The following is a 13428-nucleotide window of genomic DNA, read 5'->3' on the forward strand; positions in this document are numbered from 1 at the left end:
CTTGCGAGGACAGGACAGCTTGCGAGGACAGCACAGCTTGCGAGGATGGCACAGCTTGTGAGGACGGCACAGCTTGCAAGGACATCACAGCTTGCGAGGACAGCTCAACTTGAGAGGACAGCTGAACTTGAGAGGACAGCTCAACTTGAGAGGACAGCTCAACTTCAGAGGACAGCAAAACTTGAGAGGACTGCTCAACTTGAGAGGGCTGCTCAGCTTCAGAGGGCAGCTCAACTTGAGAGGGCAGCTCAACTTGAGAGGGCAGCTCAACTTGAGAGGGCAGCTCAACTTGAGAGGGCAACTCAACTTCAGTGTACAGCTCAACTTGAGAGGAAATCTCAACCTGAGAGGACACCTCAACCTGAGAGGACAGCTCAACTTGAGAGGACAGCACAACTTACAAGGACAGGAAAGCTTGCGAGGACAGCAAAGCTTGTGAGGACAGCAAAGCTTGTGAGGACAGCACGGCTTGCGAGGACAGCAAGGCTTGCGTGGACAGCACGGCTTCCGAGGACAGCACGGCTTGCAAGGACAGCACGGCTTGTGAGGACAGCACACCTGGCGAGGACAGCACGGCTTGCAAGGACAGCACGGCTTGCGAGGACAACTCAACTTGAGAGGACAGCTCAACTTGAGAGGACAGCTCAACTTGCAAGGACAGCTCAACTTGAGAGGACAGCTCAACTTGAGAGGACAGCTCAACTTAAGAGGGCAGCTCAACTTGAGAGGGCAGCTCAACTTGAGACGACAGCACAGCTTGCGAGGACAGCACAGCTTGCGCGGACAGCACAGCTTGCGAGGACAGCACAGCTTGCGAGGACAGCAAAGCTTGCGAGGACAGCTTGGCTTGCGAGGACAGCACGGCTTGCGAGGACAGCACGGCTTGCGAGGACAGCACAGCTTGCGAGGACAGCACAGCTTGCAAGGACAGCACAGCTTGCGAGGCCAGCAAGGCTTGCGAGGACAGTACAGCTTACGAGGACAGCTCTACTTGAAAGGACAGCTCAACTTGAGAGGACAGCTCAACTTGAGGGGACAGCTCAACTTTAGAGGACAGCTCAACTTGAGAGGACAGCTCAACTTGAGAGGACAGCTCAACTTGAGAGGACAGCTCAACTTGAGTGGACAGCTCAACTTGAGAGGACAGCTCAACTTGAGAGGACAGCTACACTTGAGAGGACAGCTCAACTTGAGGGGACAGCACAACTTGAGAGGACAGCACAACTTGTGAGGACAGCTCAACTTGAGAGGACAGCTCAACTTGAGAGGACAGCTCAACTTGAGAGGGCAATTCAACTTGAGAGGGCAGCTTAGCTTAACAGGACTGCTCAATTTGCGAGGACACCACTACTTGAGAGGAAAGCACAACTTTCGAGGACAGCAAAGCTTGCAAGGACAGCACAGCTTGCGAGGACAGCACGGCTTGCGAGGACAGCTCAATATGAGAGAACAACTCAACTTGAGAGGACAGCTCAACTTGAGAGGACAGCTCAACTTGAGAGGACAGTCCAACTGAAGAGGACAGCTCAACTTTAAAGGACAGTACAACTTCCGAGGACAGCACAACTTGCGAGGACAGCAAAGCTAGCGATGACAGTACGGCTTGCGAGGACAGCACGGCTTCCGACGACAGCACGGCTTGCGAGGACAGCACGGCTTGCGAGGACAGCACGTCTTGCGAGGACAGCTCGGCTTGCGAGGACAGCACGGCTTGCGAGGACAGCACAGGTTGCGAGGGCAGCACACCTTGCGAGGAGAGCACAGCTTGCGAGGACAGCACGGCTTGCGAGGACAGCTCAACTTGAGAGGACAGCTCAACTTGAGAGGACAGCTCAACTTGAGAGGACAGCTCAACTTGAGAGGACAGCTCAACTTGAGAGGACAGCTCAACTTGAGAGGACAGCTCAACTTGAGAGGACAGCTCAACTTGAGAGGACAGCTCAACTTGAGAGGACAGCTCAACTTGAGAGGACAGCTCATCTAGAGAGGACAGCTCATCTAGAGTGGACAGCTCAACCTCAGAGGACAGCTCAACTTGAAGGAGAGCTCAACTTGAGAGGACATCTCAATTTGAGAGGTCAGCTCAACTTGAGAGGACAGCTCAACTTTAGAGGACAGCTCAACTTCAAAGGACAGCTCAAGTTGAGAGGACAGCTCTACTAGAGAGGGCAGCTCAACTTGAGAGGACAGCACGGCTTGCGAGAACAGCACAGCTTGCGCGGACAGCACAGCTTGCGAGGACAGCATTACTTGAGAGGACAGCTCAACTTGAGAGGACAGCTCAACTTTGGAGGACAGCTCAACATAAGAGGGCAGCTCAACTTGAGAGGGCAGCTCAACTTGTGAGGACAGCTGAACTTGAGAGGGCAGCAGAACTTGCGAGGACTGCACAACTTGCGAGAACAGCAAAGGTCGCGAGGACAGCAAAGCTCGCGAGGACAGCAAAGCTCGCGAGGACAGCAAAGCTCGCAAGGACAGCACGGCTCGCGAGGACAGCATGGCTTGCGAGGACAGCACGGCTTGCGAGGACAGCACGGCTTGCGAGGATAGCACGGCTTGCGAGGGCAGCACGGCTCGCGAGGACAGCACGGTATGCGAGGACAGCACGGCTTGCGATGACAGCACAGCTTGCGAGGACAGTACAGCTTGCGAGGACAGCGCAGCTTGCGAGGACAGCACAGCTTGCGAGGACAGCACAGCTTGCGAGGACAGCACAGCTTGCGAGGACGGCACAGCTTGCGAGGACGGCACAGCTTACAAAGACGGCACAGCTTGCGAGGACAGCACAGCTTGCGAGGACAGCACAGCTTGCGAGGACAACACAGGTTGCGGGGACAGCACAGCTTGCGTGGACAGCACAGGTTGCGAGGACAGCACAGCTTGCGAGGACAGCACGGCTTGCGAGGACAGCACAGCTTGCGAAGACAGCACAGCTTGCGAGGACAGCATAGCTTGCGAGGACAGGACAGCTTGCGAGGACAGCACAGCTTGTGAGGATGGCTCAGCTTGCGAGGACGGCACAGCTTGCGAGGACGGCACAGCTTGCAAGGACATCACAGCTTGCGAGGACAGCTCAACTTGAGAGGACAGCTCAACTTGACAGGACAGCTCAACTTGAGAGGACAGCTCAACTTCAGAGGACAGCAAAACTTGAGAGGACTGCTCAACTTGAGAGGGCTGCTCAGCTTCAGAGGGCAGCTCAACTTGAGAGGGCAGCTCAACTTGAGAGGGCAGCTCAACTTGAGAGGGCAGCTCAAATTGAGTGTACAGCTCAACTTGAGAGGAAATCTCAACCTGAGAGGACACCTCAACCTGAGAGGACAGCTGAACTTGAGAGGACAGCACAACTTACGAGGACAGGAAAGCTTGCGAGGACAGCAAAGCTTGTGAGGACAGCAAAGCTTGTGAGGACAGCACGGCTTGCGAGGACAGCAAGGCTTGCGTGGACGGCACGGCTTCCGAGGACAGCACGGCTTGCAAGGACAGCACGGCTTGCGAGGACAGCACAGCTTGCGAGGACAGCACAGCTTGCGAGGACAGCACAGCTTGCGAGGACAGCACAGCTTGCGAGGACAGCATTACTTGAGAGGACAGCTCAACTTGAGAGGACAGCTCAACTTTGGAGGACAGCTCAACATAAGAGGGCAGCTCAACTTGAGAGGGCAGCTCAACTTGAGAGGGCAGCTCAACTTGAGAGGGCAGCTCAACTTGTGAGGACAGCTGAACTTGAGAGGGCAGCACAACTTGCGAGGACTGCACAACTTGCGAGAACAGCAAAGGTCGCGAGGACAGCAAAGCTCGCAAGGACAGCAAAGCTTGCGAGGACAGCAAAAGTCGCAAGGACAGCACGGCTCGCGAGGACAGCACAGCTTGCAAGGAGAGCACAGCTTGCGAGGACAGCACAAATTGGGAGGACAGCACAGCTTTCGAGGACAGCACAGCTTGCGATGACAGCACAACTTGCGAGGACAGCACGGCTTGCGAGGACAGCTCAACTTGAGAGGACAGCTCAACTTGAGAGGACAGCTCAACTTTGGAGGACAGCTCAACATAAGAGGGCAGCTCAACTTGAGAGGACAGCTCAACTTGAGAGGACAGCTCAACTTGAGAGGACAGCTCAACTTGAGAGGACAGCTCAACTAGAGATGACAGCTCAACTAGAGAGGACAGCTCAACATGATAGGACAGCTCAACTTGAGAGGACAGCTCAACTTGAGAGGACAGCTCAACTAGAGAGGACAGCTCAACTTGAGAGGTCAGCTCAACTTGAGAGGACAGCTCAACTTGAGAGGACAGCTCAACTTGAGAGGACAGCTCAACTTGAGAGGACAGCTCAACTTGAGAGGACAGCTCAACTAGAGATGACAGCTCAACTAGAGAGGACAGCTCAACATGATAGGACAGCTCAACTTGAGAGGACAGCTCAACTTGAGAGGACAGCTCAACTAGAGAGGACAGCTCAACTTGAGAGGTCAGCTCAACTTGAGAGGACAGCTCAACTTGAGAGGACAGCTCAAATTGAGAGGACAGCCCAACCTGAGAGGACAGCACAACGTGAGAGGACAGCTCAACTTGAGTGGGCAGCTCAACTTGAGAGGACAGCTCAACTTGAGAGGACAGCCCAACTTGAGAGGACAGCACTACTTGAGAGGAAAGCACAACATGCGAAGACAGCAAAGCTTGCGAAGGCAGCACGGCTGGCGAGGAAAGCACGGCTTGCGAGGACAGCAAGGCTTGCGATGACAGCACAGCTTGCGAGGACAGTACAGCTTGCGAGGACAGCGCAGCTTGCGAGGACAGCACAGCTTGCGAGGACAGCACAGCTAACGAGGACAGCACAGCTTGCGAGGACAGCACAGCTTGCGAGGACAGCACAGCTTGCGAGGACAGCACAGCTTGCGAGGACGGCACAGCTTGCGAGGACGGCACAGCTTACAAAGACGGCACAGCTTGCGAGCACAGCACAGCTTGCGAGGACAGCACAGCTTGCGAGGACAACACAGGTTGCGGGGACAGCATAGCTTGCGTGGACAGCACAGGTTGCGAGGACAGCACAGCTTGCGAGGACAGCACAGCTTGCGAGGACAGCACAGCTTGCGAGGACAGCATAGCTTGCGAGGACAGGACAGCTTGCGAGGACAGCACAGCTTGCGAGGATGGCACAGCTTGCGAGGACGGCACAGCTTGCAAGGACATCACAGCTTGTGAGGACAGCTCAACTTGAGAGGACAGCTGAACTTGAGAGGACAGCTCAACTTGAGAGGACAGCTCAACTTCAGAGGACAGCAAAACTTGAGAGGACTGCTCAACTTGAGAGGGCTGCTCAGCTTCAGAGGGCAGCTCAACTTGAGAGGGCAGCTCAACTTGAGAGGGCAGCTCAACTTGAGAGGGCAGCTCAACTTGAGAGGGCAGCTCAACTTCAGTGTACAGCTCAACTTGAGAGGAAATCTCAACCTGAGAGGACACCTCAACCTGAGAGGACAGCTCAACTTGAGAGGACAGCACAACTTACAAGGACAGGAAAGCTTGCGAGGACAGCAAAGCTTGTGAGGACAGCAAAGCTTGTGAGGACAGCACGGCTTGCGAGGACAGCAAGGCTTGCGTGGACAGCACGGCTTCCGAGGACAGCACGGCTTGCAAGGACAGCACGGCTTGTGAGGACAGCACACCTGGCGAGGACAGCACGGCTTGCAAGGACAGCACGGCTTGCGAGGACAGCTCAACTTGAGAGGACAGCTCAACTTGAGAGGACAGCTCAACTTGCGAGGACAGCTCAACTTGAGAGGGCAGCTCAACTTGACAGCTCAACTTGAGAGGACAGCTCAACTTAAGAGGGCAGCTCAACTTGAGAGGGCAGCTCAACTTGAGACGACAGCACAGCTTGCGAGGACAGCACAGCTTGCGCGGACAGCACAGCTTGCGAGGACAGCACAGCTTGCGAGGACAGCAAAGCTTGCGAGGACAGCACGGCTTGCGAGGACAGCACGGCTTGCGAGGACAGCACGGCTTGCGAGGACAGCACAGCTTGCGAGGACAGCACAGCTTGCAAGGACAGCACAGCTTGCGAGGCCAGCAAGGCTTGCGAGGACAGTACAGCTTACGAGGACAGCTCTACTTGAAAGGACAGCTCAACTTGAGAGGACAGCTCAACTTGAGAGGACAGCTCAACTTTAGAGGACAGCTCATCTTGAGAGGACAGCTCAACTTGAGAGGACAGCTCAACTTGAGAGGACAGCTCAACTTGAGTGGACAGCTCAACTTGAGAGGACAGCTCAACTTGAGAGGACAGCTACACTTGAGAGGACAGCTCAACTTGAGGGGACAGCACAACTTGAGAGGACAGCACAACGTGAGAGGACAGCTCAACTTGAGAGGACAGCTCAACTTGAGAGGACAGCTCAACTTGAGAGGGCAGCTTAGCTTAACAGAACTGCTCAACTTGTGAGGACACCACTACTTGAGAGGAAAGCACAACTTTCGAGGACAGCAAAGCTTGCAAGGACAGCACAGCTTGCGAGGACAGCACGGCTTGCGAGGACAGCTCAATATGAGAGAACAACTCAACTTGAGAGGACAGCTCAACTTGAGAGGACAGCTCAACTTGACAGGACAGTCCAACTGAAGAGGACAGCTCAACTTTAAAGGACAGCACAACTTCCGAGGACAGCACAACTTGCGAGGACAGCAAAGCTAGCGATGACAGTACGGCTTGCGAGGACAGCACGGCTTCCGACGACAGCACGGCTTGCGAGGACAGCACGGCTTGCGAGGACAGCACGTCTTGCGAGGACAGCATGGCTTGTGAGGACAGCACAGGTTGCGAGGACAGCACAGCTTGCGAGGAGAGCACAGCTTGCGAGGACAGCACGGCTTGGGAGGACAGCTCAACTTGAGAGGACAGCTCAACTTGAGAGGACAGCTCAACTTGAGAGGACAGCTCAACTTGAGAGGGCAGCTCAACTTGAGAAGACAGCTCAACTTGAGAGGACAGCTCAACTTGAGAGGACAGCTCAACTTGAGAGGACAGCTCATTTAGAGAGGACAGCTCATCTAGAGAGGACAGCTCAACCTCAGAGGACAGCTCAACTTGAAGGAGAGCTCAACTTGAGAGGACATCTCAATTTGAGAGGTCAGCTCAACTTGAGAGGACAGCTCAACTTTAGAGGACAGCTCAACTTCAAAGGACAGCTCAAGTTGAGAGGACAGCTCTACTAGAGAGGGCAGCTCAACTTGAGAGGACAGCACGGCTTGCGAGAACAGCACAGCTTGCGAGGACAGCACAGCTTGCGAGGACAGCATTACTTGAGAGGACAGCTCAACTTGAGAGGACAGCTCAACTTTGGAGGACAGCTCAACATAAGAGGGCAGCTCAACTTGAGAGGGCAGCTCAACTTGTGAGGACAGCTGAACTTGAGAGGGCAGCACAACTTGCGAGGACTGCACAACTTGCGAGAACAGCAAAGGTCGCAAGGACAGCTAAGCTCGCGAGGACAGCAAAGCTCACGAGGACAGCAAAGCTCGCAAGGACAGCACGGCTCGCGAGGACAGCATGGCTTGCGAGGACAGCACGGCTTGCGAGGACAGCACGGCTTGCGAGGACAGCACGGCTCGCGAGGACAGCACGGTATGCGAGGACAGCACGGCTTGCGATAACAGCACAGCTTGCGAGGACAGTACAGCTTGTGAGGACAGCGCAGCTTGCGAGGACAGCACAGCTTGCGAGGACAGCACAGCTTGCGAGGACAGCACAGCTTGCGAGGACGGCACAGCTTGCGAGGACGGCACAGCTTACAAAGACGGCACAGCTTGCGAGGACAACACAGGTTGCGGGTACAGCACAGCTTGCGTGGACAGCACAGGTTGCGAGGACAGCACAGCTTGCGAGGATAGCACGGCTTGCGAGGACAGCACAGCTTGCGAAGACAGCACAGCTTGCGAGGACAGCATAGCTTGCGAGGACAGGACAGCTTGCGAGGACAGCACAGCTTGTGAGGATGGCTCAGCTTGCGAGGACGGCACAGCTTGCGAGGACGGCACAGCTTGCAAGGACATCACAGCTTGTGAGGACAGCTCAACTTGAGAGGACAGCTCAACTTGACAGGACAGCTCAACTTGAGAGGACAGCTCAACTTCAGAGGACAGCAAAACTTGAGAGGACTGCTCAACTTGAGAGGGCTGCTCAGCTTCAGAGGGCAGCTCAACTTGAGAGGGCAGCTCAACTTGAGAGCCCAGCTCAACTTGAGAGGGCAGCTCAAATTGAGTGTACAGCTCAACTTGAGAGGAAATCTCAACCTGAGAGGACACCTCAACCTGAGAGGACAGCTGAACTTGAGAGGACAGCACAACTTACGAGGACAGGAAAGCTTGCGAGGACAGCAAAGCTTGTGAGGACAGCAAAGCTTGTGAGGACAGCACGGCTTGCGAGGACAGCAAGGCTTGCGTGGACAGCACGGCTTCCGAGGACAGCACGGCTTGCAAGGACAGCACGGCTTGCGAGGACAGCACAGCTTGCGAGGACAGCACAGCTTGCGAGGACAGCACAGCTTGTGAGGACAGCACAGCTTGCGAGGACAGCATTACTTGAGAGGACAGCTCAACTTGAGAGGACAGCTCAACTTTGGAGGACAGCTCAACATAAGAGGGCAGCTCAACTTGAGAGGGCAGCTCAACTTGAGAGGGCAGCTCAACTTGAGAGGGCAGCTCAACTTGTGAGGACAGCTGAACTTGAGAGGGCAGCACAACTTGCGAGGACTGCACAACTTGCGAGAACAGCAAAGGTCGCGAGGACAGCAAAGCTCGCGAGGACAGCAAAGCTTGCGAGGACAGCAAAAGTCGCAAGGACAGCACGGCTCGCGAGGACAGCACAGCTTGCGAGGAGAGCACAGCTTGTGAGGACAGCACAAATTGTGGGGACAGCACAGCTTGCGAGGACAGCACAGCTTGCAAGGACAGCACAGCTTGCGAGGCCAGCAAGGCCTGCGAGGACAGCACAGCTTACGAGGACAGCTCTACTTGAAAGGACAGCTCAACTTGAGAGGACAGCTCAACTTGAGAGGACAGCTCAACTTTAGAGGACAGCTCAACTTGAGAGGACAGCTCAACTTGAGAGGACAGCTCAACTTGAGAGGACAGCTCAACTTGAGTGGACAGCTCAACTTGAGAGGACAGCTCAACTTGAGAGGACAGCTACACTTGAGAGGACAGCTCAACTTGAGGGGACAGCACAACTTGAGAGGACAGCACAACTTGTGAGGACAGCTCAACTTGAGAGGACAGCTCAACTTGAGAGGACAGCTCAACTTGAGAGGGCAATTCAACTTGAGAGGGCAGCTTAGCTTAACAGGACTGCTCAACTTGCGAGGACACCACTACTTGAGAGGAAAGCACAACTTTCGAGGACAGCAAAGCTCGCAAGGACAGCACAGCTTGCGAGGACAGCACGGCTTGCGAGGACAGCTCAATATGAGAGAACAACTCAACTTGAGAGGACAGCTCAACTTGAGAGGACAGCTCAACTTGAGAGGACAGACCAACTGAAGAGGACAGCTCAACTTTAAAGGACAGCACAACTTCTGAGGACAGCACAACTTGCGAGGACAGCAAAGCTAGCGATGACAGTACGGCTTGCGAGGACAGCACGGCTTCCGACGACAGCACGGCTTGCGAGGACAGCACGGCTTGCGAGGACAGCATGTCTTGCGAGGACAGCACGGCTTGCGAGGACAGCACGGCTTGCGAGGACAGCACAGGTTGCGAGGAAAGCACAGCTTGCGAGGAGAGCACAGCTTGCGATGACAGCACGGCTTGCGAGGACAGCTCAACTTGAGAGGACAGCTCAACTTGAGAGGACAGCTCAACTTGAGAGGACAGCTCAACTTGAGAGGACAGCTCAACTTGAGAGGACAGCTCAACTTGAGAGGACAGCTCAACTTGAGAGGACAGCTCAACTTGAGAGGACAGCTCAACTTGAGAGGACAGCTCAACTTGAGAGGACAGCTCATCTAGAGAGGACAGCTCATCTAGAGAGGACAGCTCAACTTCAGAGGACAGCTCAACTTGAAGGAGAGCTCAACTTGAGAGGACATCTCAATTTGAGAGGTCAGCTCAACTAGAGAGGACAGCTCAACTTTAGAGGACAGCTCAACTTCAAAGGACAGCTAAAGTTGAGAGGACAGCTCTACTAGAGAGGGCAGCTCAACTTGAGAGGACAGCACGGCTTGCGAGAACAGCACAGCTTGCGAGGACAGCACAGCTTGCGAGGACAGCATTACTGGAGAGGACAGCTCAACTTGAGAGGACAGCTCAACTTTGGAGGACAGCTCAACATAAGAGGGCAGCTCAACTTGAGAGGGCAGCTCAACTTGAGAGGGCAGCTCAACTTGAGAGGGCAGCTCAACTTGAGAGGGCAGCTCAACTTGTGAGGACAGCTGAACTTGAGAGGGCAGCACAACTTGCGAGGACTGCACAACTTGCGAGAACAGCAAAGGTCGCGAGGACAGCAAAGCTCGCGAGGACAGCAAAGCCTGCGAGGACAGCAAAGCTCGCAAGGACAGCACGGCTCGCGAGGACAGCATGGCTTGCGAGGACAGCACGGCTTGCGAGGACAGCACGGCTTGCGAGGACAGCACGGCTTGCGAGGACAGCACGGCTCGCGAGGACAGCACGGTATGCGAGGACAGCACGGCTTGCGATGACAGCACAGCTTGCGAGGACAGTACAGCTTGCGAGGACAGCGCAGCTTGCGAGGACAGCACAGCTTGCGAGGACAGCACAGCTTGCGAGGACAGCACAGCTTGCGAGGACGGCACAGCTTGCGAGGACGGCACAGCTTACAAAGACGGCACAGCTTGCAAGGACAGCACAGCTTGCGAGGACAGCACAGCTTGCGAGGACAACACAGGTTGCGGGGACAGCACAGCTTGCGTGGACAGCACAGGTTGCAAGGACAGCACAGGTTGCGAGGACAGCATGGCTTGCGAGAACAGCACAGCTTGCGAAGACAGCACAGCTTGCGAGGACAGCATAGCTTGCGAGGACAGGACAGCTTGCGAGGACAGCACAGCTTGTGAGGATGGCTCAGCTTGCGAGGACGGCACAGCTTGCGAGGACGGCACAGCTTGCAAGGACATCACAGCTTGCGAGGACAGCTCAACTTGAGAGGACAGCTCAACTTGACAGGACAGCTCAACTTGAGAGGACAGCTCAACTTCAGAGGACAGCAAAACTTGAGAGGACTGCTCAACTTGAGAGGGCTGCTCAGCTTCAGAGCGCAGCTCAACTTGAGAGGGCAGCTCAACTTGAGAGGGCAGCTCAACTTGAGAGGGCAGCTCAAATTGAGTGTACAGCTCAACTTGAGAGGAAATCTCAACCTGAGAGGACACCTCAACCTGAGAGGACAGCTGAACTTGAGAGGACAGCACAACTTACGAGGACAGGAAAGCTTGCGAGGACAGCAAAGCTTGTGAGGACAGCAAAGCTTGAGAGGACAGCACGGCTTGCGAGGACAGCAAGGCTTGCGTGGACAGCACGGCTTCCGAGGACAGCACGGCTTGCAAGGACAGCACGGCTTGCGAGGACAGCACAGCTTGCGAGGACAGCACAGCTTGCGAGGACAGCACAGCTTGCGAGGACAGCACAGCTTGCGAGGACAGCATTACTTGAGAGGACAGCTCAACTTGAGAGGACAGCTCAACTTTGGAGGACAGCTCAACATAAGAGGGCAGCTCAACTTGAGAGGGCAGCTCAACTTGAGAGGGCAGCTCAACTTGAGAGGGCAGCTCAACTTGTGAGGACAGCTGAACTTGAGAGGGCAGCACAACTTGCGAGGACTGCACAACTTGCGAGAACAGCAAAGGTCGCGAGGACAGCAAAGCTCATGAGGACAGCAAAGCTTGTGAGGACAGCAAAAGTCGCAAGGACAGCACGGCTCGCGAGGACAGCACAGCTTGCGAGGAGAGCACAGCTTGCGAGGACAGCACAAATTGGGAGGACAGCACAGCTTTCGAGGACAGCACAGCTTGCAATGACAGCACAACTTGCGAGGACAGCACGGCTTGCGAGGACAGCTCAACTTGAGAGGACAGCTCAACTTGAGAGGACAGCTCAACTTTGGAGGACAGCTCAACATAAGAGGGCAGCTCAACTTGAGAGGACAGCTCAACTTGAGAGGACAGCTCAACTTGAGAGGACAGCTCAACTTGAGAGGACAGCTCAACTAGAGATGACAGCTCAACTAGAGAGGACAGCTCAACATGATAGGACAGCTCAACTTGAGAGGACAGCTCAACTTGAGAGGACAGCTCAACTAGAGAGGACAGCTCAACTTGAGAGGTCAGCTCAACTTGAGAGGACAGCTCAACTTGAGAGGACAGCTCAACTTGAGAGGACAGCTCAACTTGAGAGGACAGCTCAACTTGAGAGGACAGCTCAAATTGAGAGGACAGCCCAACCTGAGAGGACAGCACAACGTGAGAGGACAGCTCAACTTGAGTGGGCAGCTCAACTTGAGAGGACAGCTCAACTTGAGAGGACAGCCCAACTTGAGAGGACAGCACTACTTGAGAGGAAAGCACAACATGCGAAGACAGCAAAGCTTGCGAAGGCAGCACGGCTGGCGAGGAAAGCACGGCTTGCGAGGACAGCAAGGCTTGCGATGACAGCACAGCTTGCGAGGACAGTACAGCTTGCGAGGACAGCGCAGCTTGCGAGGACAGCACAGCTTGCGAGGACAGCACAGCTAACGAGGACAGCACAGCTTGCGAGGACAGCACAGCTTGCGAGGACAGCACAGCTTGCGAGGACAGCACAGCTTGCGAGGACGGCACAGCTTGCGAGGACGGCACAGCTTACAAAGACGGCACAGCTTGCGAGCACAGCACAGCTTGCGAGGACAGCACAGCTTGCGAGGACAACACAGGTTGCGGGGACAGCACAGCTTGCGTGGACAGCACAGGTTGCGAGGACAGCACAGCTTGCGAGGACAGCACAGCTTGCGAGGACAGCACAGCTTGCGAGGACAGCATAGCTTGCGAGGACAGGACAGCTTGCGAGGACAGCACAGCTTGCGAGGATGGCACAGCTTGTGAGGACGGCACAGCTTGCAAGGACATCACAGCTTGCGAGGACAGCTCAACTTGAGAGGACAGCTGAACTTGAGAGGACAGCTCAACTTGAGAGGACAGCTCAACTTCAGAGGACAGCAAAACTTGAGAGGACTGCTCAACTTGAGAGGGCTGCTCAGCTTCAGAGGGCAGCTCAACTTGAGAGGGCAGCTCAACTTGAGAGGGCAGCTCAACTTGAGAGGGCAGCTCAACTTGAGAGGGCAACTCAACTTCAGTGTACAGCTCAACTTGAGAGGAAATCTCAACCTGAGAGGACACCTCAACCTGAGAGGACAGCTCAACTTGAGAGGACAGCACAACTTACAAG

The 13428-nt window shown here is 55.1% G+C and overlaps 1 protein-coding gene across 1 annotated transcript; it reads left to right on the top strand.

The window, feature by feature from the left end:
• The first annotated feature begins 10572 nt into the window (after nucleotides 1-10572).
• Nucleotides 10573-13024, top strand: LOC124553512 (plectin-like). The gene is made up of 2 exons (XM_047127363.1): nucleotides 10573-11065; nucleotides 11184-13024. Exons 1-2 carry the CDS (start codon nucleotides 10573-10575, stop codon nucleotides 13022-13024), a joined length of 2334 nt encoding a protein of 777 aa, XP_046983319.1.
• Nucleotides 13025-13428: the final 404 nt, after the last annotated feature.

Source organism: Schistocerca americana, chromosome 11, assembly GCF_021461395.2.
Source record: "Schistocerca americana isolate TAMUIC-IGC-003095 chromosome 11, iqSchAmer2.1, whole genome shotgun sequence".
NCBI classification, from domain to species: Eukaryota; Metazoa; Arthropoda; class Insecta; order Orthoptera; family Acrididae; genus Schistocerca; species Schistocerca americana.